General features: G+C 39.4%; 2 protein-coding genes across 2 annotated transcripts in view; one reads left to right on the plus strand and one right to left on the minus strand.

The window, feature by feature from the left end:
- The window catches only part of LOC134664276 (angiotensin-converting enzyme), a 206487-nt gene that overhangs the window by 94276 nt on the left and 96006 nt on the right, over positions 1 to 16205 (minus strand). The gene's annotated exons all lie outside the window — the stretch shown is intronic.
- LOC134664299 (uncharacterized) lies at positions 12370 to 14407 on the plus strand. Its single transcript, XM_063520864.1, has 2 exons — positions 12370 to 12511; positions 13023 to 14407. The coding sequence occupies exons 1-2, from the start codon at positions 12500 to 12502 to the stop codon at positions 14058 to 14060; spliced, it is 1050 nt and encodes a 349-aa protein (XP_063376934.1). The 5' UTR covers positions 12370 to 12499; the 3' UTR covers positions 14061 to 14407.

The raw sequence follows: 16205 nt of genomic DNA on the forward strand, positions 1-16205 counted from the left end.
AATACATTTTCTATGCGCTAGCGCTTGGTAAGTGGTTACGAGTAGAATGACAACTCAGGTAAAACGAGCGTAGCGGACGGTGCTAACGTAAAGTTATGGTTTGGCTATCAATCTTTATGGTTAGACCAAATTGTAATTCTGGATAATTTGCATCATAATGATAATAAATATAAATTGTCGTAACTATCAAATTAATTTCTATTGTAACTAACCGACTATTTATTTGAGGTTTATCTGTTATCACATAACTTTCATGATTTACAACCTTCTTATGATTGAAATGTTTTTAAATTAATTCTAACTAAAAAGCACTCACAAGCAAACCAAGCTTATCTTGATAATCTCGTATGAAAATTGTTCAATACGTGAAGCCGTATAAAGATGCATTTAGAATATGCATACATACGGCTCGATTCAGGAAATGAATTAGACACTCACTAGATATGAAATAGAAAAGATATGAGTCATTCCACTGCAAAAGGTACCTTATAGCGGCTGGCGCCGCGATTAGGGAAATGAATTAGAGAGTCGGAAGATATGAAATAGTGAAGATATGTGACGTTCCACGGAAAAAGGTACCTTATGGTGGCCGGCGCATACGTCGCATAGCGCCGCAATAATATTAGAGCGGCGTTAATCATAGCGTGCCAACCGCCATAAGGTACCTTTACCCGTGGGACGACACATATCTTTACTATATCGTATCTAGTTAATCTCTAATTCATTTCCAGAATCGCGCCGCTACTTGAGACTTTTATTAGGCACTAATGGTACTTTATCAAAAATATAATTGAAGGGAAAGTTGAGGCAACAAGACGGAGGGGGAGACCAAGGAGAACGTACATAGATCAAGTAAAGGAAAAGCTCAACGTCGTGTCGTATCAGGCTGTCAAGGAGAAGGCAGAGGACCGACATACATGGAAATCGCTCCACCGACAAGAGTCTAACTCTTAAATGAATGATGATGAATGGTACTTTAGCGTAATGTTATGTTATGCACAATGTTATGTTACTTAGAGTATAAATTAAGCTATTTTGTATATAAAAGACGTGCTTCTCATTCCATGGAAACTAGTAAATGACACTTACTTTGTACAGTCAGAATCGATTTATAATTAAGTGCAAAGAATTCAATGAATGATTTAAATATACATACATACATACATACATATAATCACGCCTATTTCCCGGAGGGGTAGGCAGAGACCACGGATTTCCACTTGCTACGATCCTGACATACCTCTTTCGCTTCCTCCACATTCATAACATTCCTCATACACGCAACAACAAACAACAAATTAATTAAAAAAGAATAATTATGTAAAAAAAACAATTCGCGCATTTTGGTCGTTGTTACATATTTAGTCTCAGCGCACTTTTTGTAGCTCACATAACAGTCACACCGTCATAAAATCCTAAAACTAACTGATTTGACTACTATGCCTTTATTGGCTCCTCTACACGAAGGGTCATCATACTGGCCCACTAATATGGGCCAGCGTGTAGAGAGGGTAGTGGTGTCGGATGGGTTATGGCGCGGCGGGATGACGATGGCGGCCACGGTGCCAGTATTTCGTCCGCACATCAAATAATTCGAATATATCACAACTGAATGTCGCCATCGTGTAGTGTCGTTTCAACCACAGCATGGCCATCTCGCTAGGCCATCGTGTAGAGGAGGCTTTAGCGTTTCAAGTTACTCGGAGCCTAATGACCTGACCGTCGGAACCTGACCGTCGTTGTCTGTCTGTAATCAAATCTTGCAAGTTAAATTTGATCCACTTACCGGCTTCCGATTGAGCTGAAATTTTGCATGCATGTATAAATCGGATGACAATGCAATCTTATGGTACCAGAGAGCTGATCTGATGATGGAGACAGGAAGTGGCCATAGGAACTCTGTGATGAAACAACGCAAACTAATTGTGTTAAGGATTTTTAGAATTGTCTCGATGAGTATTAGTTGTCTGTCGTAAGAAAAGTACAGTCAGCGATAAAAGCTTGTACCAAAAATTAAATTTTTGCCAAAAATTTATTTATCAAATCAAATGCGTACCTAAGTAACAACACATAATTAGCGTCGACTGTACCGTTGATCAATCGTAAGTAAACCAACTAGTTTCCAGATAAAGCTGTTATGTAAGCGACTTATTTCGCCTAGTTGCGTTTATTATAAATTTCAAGCTAACGTAAGAAGACTAGTTGTTAATTAACACTCGCTTTCCGTAATTTATTGCTTTTACATTTTGAACTAATATACTTAATCTTGAATGTAATTAAATACCAACATTGAATACGAGTATCCTTGTAGGACCTTTCCTCATGATTTTTGCACAACTAATAAATTCTTATTATTTTTTTCACAAAAACGCGCCCAAAAATAATTCTTCGTCGAGAATGTTTCCTCTAAATACAAGTTTTTGGTTATCAAATCGTAAAATTACACAAGTGTCCAATGCAATTACAATACTTTTTTTTCTGCACAGTCTGCATCAATACAAGCGGATGAAACAATGCTCCAAAAGTATCTTCCGATCTGAAAGTATTTTCCAAAAATAAAGATAAGTATATCTTCAGGCCGCGTATTAAACATATTATGGCTCCTCTACACGATGGGCCAACGCCGGCCACTCCACGAGTCGCAGCCATGCGGTAGAATGAGATAGCAATATCACTTGCTCCCTCTATAAATGCGTCCCTTGGAGTGGCCGGCGTTGGCCCATCGTGTAGAGGAGCCATTAAGAACGGTTCACTCACGTATTTTAAGTCGATAAACGCTCACCATGTTTCACTCCGTACCGAATAGTATCATCAGGAGCTTGCGTTGACGGTGACGGTGAGCGTTTTTCGACTTAAAATACGTGAGTGATCCGTTCTTAATATATTTAATATATCTGTGTCTCAAGGAAGTTTTCTTCAGTTCGCGTTTTAAAGTAGGTACTGTCACTGGTAGACACTTTTGACGCGTAGTCTGATGCATTACTTTTGATGCTGAATGTACATATTATAAGTTTTTGGCAAAAATTTCATTTCTGTTACAAGCTTTTATCGCTGACTGTACTTTTCTTACGACGGATAACTAATACTCATCGAGACAATTCTAAAAACCCCTAACACAATTAGGTTGCGTTGTTTCATCACAGAGTTCCTATGCCCCCCTCCTGTCTCCATCATCAGATCAGCTCGAAGGTACCATAATATTGCATTGTCATCCGATTTATACATGCGTGCAAAATTTCAGCTCAATCACAAACCGGGAAGTGGATCAAATTTAACTTGCAAGATTTGATTACACACAGACAGACAGACAGACAACGGTCAGGTGAAACTAAATAAAAGCTTGTAAAAATAAATAATTACCTAAAAGATGACAGACAATAACGGTAGGTACACTAGGTACAGTAACAGAAATACAAAAAAGACAAAAAAATAGCTATAAATAAAACAATTTTGACAGTTACTGAACCATTTCGTATTTTTTGTACTATTTTCAGATCCTTGAAGCACGCTTATACTATAAATAACCCAGTGAAAGGAGCCGACAGTAAGGCGAATGAATTCAAATTTAAAAATCATTACGCTACGTCTTACGTAGGCGAACAACGCGCGAACGCGGCGCGGCGCGGCGCGGCGAAAGCGGCCGCCGCCGCGCCGCGCCGCGCCGCGCCGCCTGACATTCGCGTGCAAATCGCGCCGCACCGCGTTCGCAACGAGATCGCTTACGTAGGACACTTCTATGGGCATCAAAGGATTGATTTCGCCGCGCCGCGCCGCGCCGCGTTCGCGCGTTGTTCGCCTACGCAAGACGTAGCGTTACATTGATTGATCATTGATTGATCAGCATTAGTTTCAGAGAATCGCGCTCGCACTTAAATGTTTGAAAATCTATCATCGTTAATACTATTTTTTTTATTTCTTTTTTTTTAAATACTGTTAACTCATTATAGGCCCCGTGCATGAACTATACCATAGGGGGCGGCATAGGAGCCGTAAGATTTTTGGCGCGGTGCGTAAATGTGTAGTTTATGCTTCCGAACTTCCGATGTAGCCCACAAGATGGCACAAGGAAACGTACCGACGAGAACGATACCAGAGAGAGATGGAGAACCAGTACCATTTGCCACTGGCTAAATGGTTTAACCGGTTAACCTCGGGTTAGTGGGAGTGCAAGTGGCGCTAAAGGGTTAACTGATACGTAAACTTGAGTGCAAAAATATAGTACACCGATGGTAAATTAAGAGGGTTGCAATGAGTTTATTATAAAATCAAAAGTATGTTTCTAAAATCCGAATCCGCCTCACGGAAAGAAGTCCTAACTAGTTAACTACCGGTTTCCAAGGTATTTATTGTGGCTGGTCATCGGATTCTAATATTTCGTTACGCGCCGTGTACATCGTTGCCAATTAAATATGTCCTAGTTCTAAACTAGAAATAGGTACAGTCACCTGCAATAATATGTGACACAAGGAAGACCGCAAAAATATCTGACACGATCTTATTTGTAGAGCCATAAGAGCGTGTCACATATTTTTGCGGCCTTCGAAGAGTAACATATTATTGCAGGTGACTGTACTTAAGTAGCTTGCTGTGTTATTTGGTTTACTGTAAACTCGCCGATCAGTTTATAAATAAAGAAGCGGCCAAGTGCGAGTCGGACTCGGCCATGAAGGGTTCCGTAGCAGCAAGTAACATAATAAAATTGCGGTTTACGATTTATTATGTATTAAAAAAAACTACTTACCAGATCTCGTTCAAACCAATTTTCGGTGGAAGTTTGCATGGTAATGTACATCATATATTTTTTTTAGATGTATCATTCTCTTATTTTAGAAGTTACAGGGACACACATTTTACCACTTTGGAAGTGTCTCTCGCGCAAACTATTCAGTTTAGAAAAAAAACGATATTAGAAACCTCAATATCATTTTGGAAGACCTATCCATAGACACCCCACCCCACACGTATGGGTTTTATGAAAAAAAAAATTCTAAGTATGGGGAACCCCCAAAATTTATTGTTTTTTATTCTATTTTTGTGTGAAAATCTTAATGCGGTTCACAGAATACATCTACTTACCAAGTTTCAAGAGTATAGTTCTTATAGTTTCGGAAAAAAGTGGCTGTGACATACACGGACAGACATGACGAATCTATAAGGGGTTCCGTTTTTTGCCATTTGGCTACGGAACCCTAAAAAAAGCCTGGCTCCCGCGGGCCGGATTGGAACGCTTCGCGGGCCGGATGTGGCCCGCGGGTCGGGGTTTGGAGAGCCTTGACCTAGGCAATAGGGTCCAAGTAAGTAAAATTCCGTTCCATTGCATACCTACTGCCTAACGTAAGTTTATTAGTTTATAGTCCATATAAGTAACATCTAGATTTACAGAAATATAAATCTACATAATATCAATCCACTGCTGGTAAAAAACAACTTCAAACGCAGTTAGACAAAGTTTAAAATCAAATGGCAAAAACCTTGATTGAAAACTACAATTATTAGGTTAATATTGTAATCTACATACCTCTATAATGGCAGGAAGACATTAAATCATGAGTGCATGATGTGCAGGATACTGATTCGTGCAAATCTATGTTTAAAATAATTTTACGATCCTTGATTATTCTCTGATATTGGGATCATAGACTACCTCTAAATTCCTTGTAGGCCAAGCAATAAGAAGGTATAGAGGGAAATGCTAGGAACACAATTTTTGACTCCGTAACTTTGTTTGGATTAGTTAGGAGGTGAACATATCACGCAGAGAAGATGGCCGATGGGGTCGAAAAATGCTCGAGTGGAGACCACGGACTAGCAAGCGCAGCGTAGGACGTCCACCCACAAGATGGACTGACGACCTTGTTTAGGTCGCCGGAAGACGCTGGATGCGGGTCGCTTCCAACCGGCACGTATGGAGGTCCAAGGGGGAGCCCTATGTTCAGCAGTGGACGTCTTATGGCTGAGATGATGACGGACGTCTTATGCCGTCGCCCCGCTGCTGGGGGGGTGGCTGGCAAATTTTATCAGCTTTCGGTTTGTCTAAGTCTAAGTAACTTATGTCGCTAAGACGCAAAGTTTCCAATATATATATATATATACTCGTAGATAGAACTGCCCATGCCTCGCCCATGCTATACAGGGCGTCCCAAGACTATAGGACATCAAGGGAAAGTACCTTAAATATCGTATATAGGATATTTTGCTGAAAGAAGACATTATTTTAATTTAAAAAACAATTTAGACTGCATTCATAGATTTTTAAATAATTACATGGTTGAACCGGAAATCGAACCCGCTACACGAGAAAAAAAATCACCCTATAGTTTTATCATACCGATCGAAAGGATTCATCGTAAGGATTATTTTTTGCTAAATAAAATAGTGTCAGAAATAAAAGGAAGACCATTACTTTTATTTAAATAAATACCTAAAGATACAGAGTATAGATCACCGCGTGTTGCATGCGCTATCTAATAGTAAGTGATCTGTGATTTCAAGAATATCCAAAATAATTATTAGGTAGGCAACAAAGTACTAGTAGCTACTGCGTTTGAACCTTGATAAATCATGTTTTATTCATAATATAGTTTAAGTATCGATTTCTATAGTAAATAATAACACTTAAACATGCGTAGGTACAAGTACTTAACTACCTACACACATAAGTACTTGATACTAGCCCCGATGTGGTAGAATAAGGGTCGGTTGCACCAAACTGTTTGAATCGTTAAAGAGCTCGCTAAATTTTGATGTATGGAAAGTTTCATAGTAAAGGCGCGGGGCGCGCCGGCTGACGGTGATCAGTCTGTCAAATGTGGTTGGTGCAACTGGCCTTAAGTGTAGTGAAAAACAAAAAGCACCTGTACCTATATATTTTAGTATTGTATCAAACGAGTCGATAATGGGACTCATAATTAGCACCATTATCCAGTCATTTTATTCACATGTGTAGTAGTTATTTATTTACGATAGAAGTGCGGAAAAGAGGACACCCGAAAGAGTGGCGATAAATATTAAAACACGACCGAAGGGAGTATTTTAAATCAACACGATTATATTATACTACAGACGTTGTATCATAAAATTCTAACTTTCCTCGAAACAAAACTGTCAGTAGGTCTAGTATTCTCATGACCACATATATTGATTTTTCAGAATATATAAATCATTTATTTACATACAATATATATATATACAGTGGTACAACTAAACGAAATTAATAACTAGCTTAAATCTAAAATAGGCCACTGAGGCATTGTACCAAGGATGCTGGCGGCATTTCCCCGCTGTATCGCAATACTGCTACGTTGTGCGAGGTAGCCGCCAGCTCTTCGGTCACCAGTTACGTCAACCAGACGCTTCGCGATTTCTGCGAACAACTTAAGCGCGCTGGGACCCCATGGACCTAGAGTACATGATTTTTGGAGTACATATTCCTTGTAAACATTTTCTGTTATGATTTCATATCTTCTTAGATTGACGTAACGTCTGTCAAGCCGGCCGCCAGAGCTTAGGGCCCATTTACTCGGGCTGCGGTCTCCACAAAGAAAATTCGCAAACGGTATGTCGACTATAAAGCCATGTAGATTGGTTGAGATAAAAAAAACTGATGAAAAGGGGGCTAGGAAACTTATTTAAAATTAAATTCGACAAAGACCGTGTTGTTCCGTTGCTAGGCGTTTGACGTCCATCACTGCCCTGCTAAGCCGAAAAGCGCTATCTCAAAAACAAATGATTTACAAAATGGAATTCTCAGTTATAGAAACTAAAGTATAAATTAGCAATGGATTTTCTTTTGAGATAGCGCCACTCGGCTTAGCAGGGCAGATCAGTAGGTTGTACATTGGAAGAACCGTGTTCCTCTCCCTGGTAACAGCCCTTTCTATACCTTTCTGCCAAAAATATTATCCGATATTAGGTATTTGAAAAAGAAGAACATTTTTTCCTCTTCGTATGAGTTAATATTTCTTGTATTTTAATCTTATTAGTCTGACGAATACGTAACATTGGAAGGGCAAAAAATGGGACAACCTATCACTAGTCGCGATCAAGTCTAGGCATTTAGACCAAATATAGAATTAAACGGCGGTTGTCCTGTGATTTATGTTTGATGCAGTTGCTTTGGTACATCTTTCGTAACACAAATAATGTGTAAGTATGGATGGTAGGTGGTGGTGGGACGAAGGTGGGTATGTGTAGGATGGCGAAAATGATTTTGAAGACTGATTGAATTTATCTTCCCTCTAGGTATTATAGTAAAAACGTCCGATTTAACCAGGCGGGAGATTCACTTCACTAATAAAACTAAACTATAACTATAATATATTATGATTAAATAACTCTAAAATAACATTATAACACTCAAATGAATCTAAAAACGCCTTTGCGGCATAGTACCAAAGATGCTGGCGGTATTTTCTTGCTAGATTATTAAGCTGCTTTTACTAAAAAAGTGCCTAAACAAAAATATTCTCTCACAAAGTACCTTTACTTAAAGTTGAACTACTCAATTTATACTTACGTCTTGTCAAAGGTCCTGACAGGAATGTGTTAATCTAAAAATAAGTTAACCAAGATAACAATCATTCATACTATTCATATACCGCCAATTTAACATTAATGTATCGGGATGACAAGATATCTTTTATTTAATATAATAATATTTATAACGTACGTTTCGATTGGCGTTTTCTAAATAGATACGATTGTTGCTATAACTTGTCGAATGCAATTTAAAGTGCCATTGATATATTAATATCTAGAACTCGTAATGTTACCTTATATTAGAGCAATGCAATGCACGACTATCAAAACCAATAATCGTATTTATTATCTAACTAATAACCAAACTAGTTATTTATGACAGTAGGTACATTAAAGTAATAGTATCATTTCACAATTTTACAATTAATAGGTTAGAACATATGCCTATTGCATAGAACCAATAACATCTGAAAGAGCTTATTGTGTAGTAGCAACCAGCAATATAGTTAGAGTCAGAGTTAGTGCAAGTGTTATTTTATTTAAACGTCAAACTTCTATGAAATTTTGACGAATATGAGAAATAACACTCGCACTCCGTGTGCTATCAAAATAGTTGCAGACCAAGAGGTCTAACTCTACATGAGTCATTTTGTTTTAATCCCTTGTCTCTTGTCTGTGTATGATAATGATAAGGATCCTGACCGAATTATTGTCATACATTTTGTTAACTTGGTTTTTTTATTCAATTATATGCAAACCCCCCGGGACCCGGGTATGTCCTTAAACTACGTCCAGGACCCGGGTATGTCCTTAAACCACGTCCAAGACCACCGGTGGACGGGCAGCAGCGTCCCTCAAATTCGGTGTACTCGACTGCGATCGCCAACCTGCCAAGCGTGGTGATTATGGCATTCACCCCCCAAAAAAGGGGGAGGCCTATGTTCAGCAGTGGACGTCTTATGGCTGAGATGATGATGATAATGCAAAAGCTCAAACTTATTACTCAGACGACCGGTCTGGCCTAGTGGGTAGTGACCCTGCCTGCGAAGCCGATGGTCCTGGGTTCGAATCCCAGTAAGGGCATTTATTTGTGTGATGAACACTAATATTTGTTCCTGAGTCATGGGTGTTTTCTATGTATATAAGTATGTATTTATCTATATAAGTATGTATATCGTCGCCTAGCACCCATAGTACAAGCCTTGCTTAGTTTGGGGCTAGGTTGATCTGTGTAAGATGTCCACCAATATTTATTTATTTATTTATATTTATTTATTGGTTTATACGAGGTGAACTGTCGAGTTGTGTCAAGGTCCAGGGCTCGATGTTTTGGTGCGGATGACGTAAAATGACGTCGTCTTGCACAAAGGTAATGCGGTAAACAAAATAAGTTTTTCGAAACTTGTTACGAAAATTGTAACAATATTCTTGTGAAGATGACGTTTTACAGCGACTTTTTATACAGTACCTAGTAAATAATACACACTGACACTGCGGGGTTGCGAACTGCAACGCAGAACGCAGCCATAATTGTGTTTTTAGTTTTAAGATATATTTTGTAATAACATGTATGCTAGTTTTAAGGTATCTATGGGCCAATAGTTGCCTGAAAATAAATGTTTTCATTCATTCATTCAATACGACATATAGGTAATTGTGGAAATACAATAACTAAACAATCACAATCGGTCAATTTATTAAATAATCTGAATGATAATGTCAGTCAAAGAGGTTGTGTACCGTAATGAATTTAAAGTGGCATCGTTTATTTAACATAACTAAATACATTCTAGTTTAACTAAAGAGATAAGTGGTAGGTAATTGTTTACGAAATAACTATTTGAAATCATCATATGTGTGGTTTGAAGTCATCGCCACTGCTTTTAGATTGAAAAATTTTCTTATTCTTTTTTTTTCTTTTTTTTAACGCATGTACTAATTAAAAATTTTGGTTTTACCAATTAAATCTTGGAATGATAATTATTCTGACGGAATTTTAATTACATTTTTGCATGTTTTTCTAAAATGATTTTTCATCTCTGTACAGCACAAAGCACTACTGAAGTTTGAAACCACGTTTTTTACCACCACACACATAAGGTAATGGTACTAGTGCTAGACATGCTAATGCCTAACAGATGACACCATGCTGTCACCTCTATTGACAATGACTTAAGCTTCAAGGTGACATGTACTGGGACCGCGTCGAGCACCAGTACCACCACCGTATGAAAGGTTAAATTAGTGTATTAATATAAGGATAACATTCCATTTCCGACCGCAGCTACTAGTACGAACGCGTCGGTGTTATTGTCAATTTCCATAGTAAAATGAATGGTGGTGCTGCTGTCGTTGGAAATGGACTGTCACCTTAAAGGATGACTCACGTTAGACTGGGCCGCGTCCGGGCTGGAGCATCCGGCGCTTACTTTTCTATGACATGACAGGCGATCACGTGATGCTTTCCATAGAAAACGATGCGCCGGAAGTTCCGGCCCGGACACGGCCCGGTCTAATGTGAGTCATCCTTAAAGGTGACATATTTTCTGGCTGGTACTGTAACCTATACCCTATAGAAGTAAACATGCGCAAGAGACATCAGTAGTGTTTGCTGAGAAATGTCGAAATGTGTGTACTCGAACGTTAACGACGCGCCGGGGGTGCTGGGCATGAATGAATTTTAATATTTACATAACTGCTTTAAATACTATTATGTTGGTACACTTGGTACTTATTAGGAAGAAATTGAAGGAAGTATAAATCTTCTTTGGTGCTTTATTTAAAACGAAAATGTTTGCAAACTGTATCATTTTTATTGGCTTTATAATAAATAAATGTTTTTATTACTTCTCAAATAGAATTTTTCACAACGTTAGTTAACAATATTGTAATTTAGAAACCGGTATATACATATTAATTATGTCATTTATCCTCATAATCAATATGAATCTTAATTTTGAAATATTATCATATCTTTTAAGAAGATTACAAGACACTAAATTAACGATTTTAACGGGGAACGTTAGCTTATTACAATCTCAAATTACGAATGACTCAATTATTCAGGGTGTCCCAGAATTCGACGTCAAGCCGTAAACGGATGATAGACCAAGTCATAACAGTTATCATAAAAATACAAAAAAAAATCCAACTCATGTTCTTTAAAAATTATGGTCACTTTAAAAATTCACTAAAAAATCCACACCCTGTAATTATTCAAGATTACACAATAATAAAAAAATTAGAATAAATTATGGAATTTGTAGTAACAAGAGTTAAAGAACCATTACAGGTTGTGGATTTTTTAGTGAATTTTTAAAGTGACCATAATTTTTAAAAAACATGGGTTGGATTTTTTTTTGTATTTTTATGATAACTGTTTAATGATTAGGTCGGGCCACCTTTAATTAATCTCACAAGACAAAATAATCAACTTTTTAATTATACGCTTACAGATGCAGATTATTGTCAAACCAAAACCTAATTAAGCCCGCATTAAACTATGCTTTCTGTTAACAACATTACGATTGTAATGATCAGATTAAAATTTTGCCTTTTAGCTAAAGGTGCACACTTGTATGCACTTTTAGTTTTACCTAATGTTACAAAACAAACTAATTGTGTGTAACTAATTAGTTTAGTTTAATTTAATTGTATACCTAAGTTCATTATGTTACATAGGGAAGAGCGGTGTTACCCAACACGGGCATATTTTTGCTTACAGTGTAGCTCCATCCTCCCTTGCATCATAAATATGTGTATTTTTTTGAAATAAAGAATTTTGTATTTGTATTTGTAAACTAATTAAAATTTTAAAGACCTTTATTCAGATCAGAACAAACCTAATTAAGCCTCAAACTCCTATCCACGGTCCGAACCCCTCGCAAGCGAAAGTGTAACATGGTCCTACTGCCTCCGTTTTTGACGCGCGCGCGCAGCTCACTATATATAGCGAAGCTACGACCAACCACGCATCATTCGCATTCAGGACTTCACTCCAGTCCAACCTACGCGCAGCATCATGAAGCTCATGGTGTGTTCAACTGTTTTTAACAACTGTTCAACTGTTTTCCATTGTGGTTAATTCCAAATTTAAAATAGTGATAGTGACAGTGACTCAGTGCAGTGCGCCGGAGCTTATTCCTTGTTCTAGTTTGATTTTCTCATGCATTTGAATTATGCAACGCGGAAAGGCTTTTGTCGTAACTGGATATCGATTAATGACAGTCTAGTATTAATTACGCTTTCAATTCACTATCACATACGATCGTAGTTGCGTTTACTTTTGTTTGCGATGACAGTCACTTTTAGATTCCCCAAGTGCATTATATTGCGAATTATTGAATATATCATTCAATGGACATTAGCGTCTTTGATGTAAATTTTAAATCAAAGTAGTGAAAAACTGGGGCAAGGGAAACGCTTCCTTATCCTCATAAATTATCTCTTTCCCCGAGCAAAATAAACTGTTTCTCTTACCCCTCATGACTAATACATTTTAATTGCTTTTAAAAATACCGAATTAACATAAGTGATTGTTACAGCTCGTGGCCGCCAGTCTGGTGGCTCTTCTGGCCTTCGCGCACGCGGAGGAGGCAAAGAAAGCAGAAAAAGAAGTGGCAGTGACCGACACCAAAGAGGCGGCGACCGACGACAAAAAACACGAGAAGCGAGGGCTCTTCGACATAGGACTGGGCTACGGACACGGCGGCCTCGAGAGCGGCTGGGACAGTGGCTATGGACTCGGACATGGACACGAAGAAACACACAAAACCATCACCGTGGTCAAGAACGTCCCAGTTCCCTACCCGGTTGAAAAGCACATCCCCTACCCCGTTGAGAAGAAAGTCCCTTACCCGGTTAAAGTACCTGTCCCGGAACCTTACCCGGTTGTGAAACACGTCCCTTACCCAGTCAAGGAGATCGTCAAAGTACCTTACCATGTCCCCGCGCCCTACCCTGTTGAAAAGAAGGTACCTTACCCAGTTCATGTGCCAGTTGACAGGCCCGTTCCCTATAAAGTATACGTGCCCCAGCCCTACCCCGTAGAGAAGCACGTGCATGTCCCAGTAAAGGTCCCGGTGCCCGCTCCCTACCCAGTTGAAAAGAAGGTCCCGTACCCAGTGAAGGTACCCGTCCATGTGCCCGCTCCTTACCCCGTTGAGAAGATCGTGCATGTCCCATACAAGGTGCATGTCGACAGGCCCTACCCCGTGCATGTGCCCAAGCCCGTCCCCTACCCGGTTGAGAAGCCTGTCCCCTACCCCGTTGAGAAGCCCGTGCCCTACCCCGTGAAGGTCCCCGTCGACAGGCCCGTCCCGGTCCATGTTGAGAAACCCGTGCCCTACCCAGTCAAGGTGCCCGTGCCAGCGCCCTACCCCGTCGAGAAGCACATCCCCTACCCGGTCGAAAAGCCCGTGCCTTACCCCGTGAAAGTACCCGTCGACAGACCGTACCCCGTCCACATCGAGAAGCACGTGCCCGTCCACATTGAGAAGCCGGTGCCTTACCCGGTAAAGGTCCCCGTCCCGGTTGTCGTTCATGGTCATGGTCACGAGTATGGACATCATGAGAGCTATTAGAGGCTGCAGGGAGCAGAAACTGAATGTGATATGTAAATTTTAAGCTTAGCACGGTAATACGACGCGCGGGGGCCGAGCGGCGCGCCCTCAGAAGCATAGTAGCTTCCGCTAGATACTTGGAGGTACCGCCGCTCGACCCGCGCACGAAACGCACTGAAAAATACTCCTTTTAGTCTATTTTTTGTTGTGATTTTTGTTTAAGCTTAGCCTGATCGGTGTTATGTTTTTTTAGTCCTGAGTTGATGTACCTGTTATTTTATAGAATTTCCTTCTTCCTTTGTGAAAAGTATTTTTAATTTTTATACGAACTGAGTAATAAAGTTTGGCATTGCCAAAAGATAATTGTATGCACTTGTTTTATTCCCACACTAAAGCATTATTGTTTTGAGCGTTAAGCTGTATATTAGGGGTAATAAAAATACATATTATTAGCATTGTCGAGATTTACGAAATGGCACAATATGACCCAGATCCGTATCGTCGGACGGCGCATGGCGTAATATCGTCCCGACATTATAGCTACGAGATCTTTGTTTTGCGTAATATTTAGTATCTACATACAGCTAGCTATAGTTTAAAAGCAAGATTTCAATAGCACATTAAAAACTGTAATAACACGTCATGATGCATAAAATTGTAAGTTAGTGGCAGCCATTTAGTAAATGGCGGTTACAAAATGTTGGTGGACGGTGATTTAGTCTCGTTTGCGACAGAGCTGAGGATGTGTGTTGCGAAAATGTTAAATAACAAATCACATGTTTTGTTATAAAGCGACGAAATATATAAAGGGGCCCACTGATTAACAGTCTGCCGGACGGTATCGGCCTGTCAGTTTTTCGGAACTGTCAAAATTTTGTTCTAACTGACAAGCCGATACCGTCCGGCGGACTGTTAATCAGTGGGCCCCTTAAAGCTCTGCTCGACCAATGTCACTAGAAATATGCAACAATAGTTAAGTAACTACCTTTTCACGTATATTTATTTCATTAACCACGTTTTAATGACACATATGTCCACAGGGCCTACCGTGAACCTCGTTCGACGTGTTGTCTCTCTGTTATTAATTCGTAATTAAGTGTGACAGGGAGGCAACACGTCGAACGTGGATCGCGATAGGCCCTATAGCTTCTAATGCATGTAAACAAGTCAGATTTAAAATTGAAAACATTATAAATGTTATGTAAGTTTACATGTCAAATATGGAGCTTATAATGATAGATGTGTATGCAATCTCACCGCCAATTTTGTGCAAAGTAAGCGTGGTCAAAGTCTAACTACATATATGTCCCAATGCTGACGGGCTTAGGCCTCCTGGTTGTATAAAAGCCTTTTGTCTCCGCGCTCGTAAAAACCGTATTGTACTTTGTTTTATGTAGATTCGAGACAAAGCGATTATAATCTGTTTTATGGACCCCATTAAAATCGATGTTGTAATCGTGTACAGTCGCCATCAGATATATCGGAGCGGCCAAGGTGTTCACAATATCTGAACACGCGCTCTAACGCCCTGACAATAGAGCCGTGTTCAGATATTTGTGAGCGTCTTAGCCGCTCCGATATATCTGATGGCGACTGTACAAGCATTGCGCATAATCTCAAATAGGGTGTAAAAGATTGATATACATCGGTAACGTACTTGGTTTTATGCGTATAATTATAGAGAATGCGTGCAAAATGTAGTAATACAGCGGAAAACTAGTCAAACTACGGTTATATTAGCCAACCTAACAGAGGGTGAAGATATTGGGAGCTAAATCTTTAGTAACGGATGGATGAGCTTAGTGCCGGACACCTACAAACTAGATGGACGGATAATCTCGTAAGTATACCTTCATAAAATAAAAAGATCAATTTAAAATTATTTCAAATTCATGAGTAATTTGGTTAAACATTTTGGTTTTTGTACATTTTATTTGACTGCTGGCGTATTCAATAGTCGTTTTTGAGGCTGAACGCCGCAGTGAGCTCGACAAAAAACGAGATGAGCTTAAGGCTCGGCCGCCAGCCCCAATTTCCTACAATTATATAGGGTGGTGTGCTGACGTGCCCTAAGTGCGGTCGAGTATTTAGCAAGAAGATAGGGTACGTGAGCCACCTAAGGGCGCACCAGAGAGTGGATCAGCTACTCTTTAATAACACGAGTTA

Source organism: Cydia fagiglandana, chromosome 5 (genome assembly GCF_963556715.1).
Source record: "Cydia fagiglandana chromosome 5, ilCydFagi1.1, whole genome shotgun sequence".
Classification (NCBI taxonomy): Eukaryota; Metazoa; Arthropoda; class Insecta; order Lepidoptera; family Tortricidae; genus Cydia; species Cydia fagiglandana.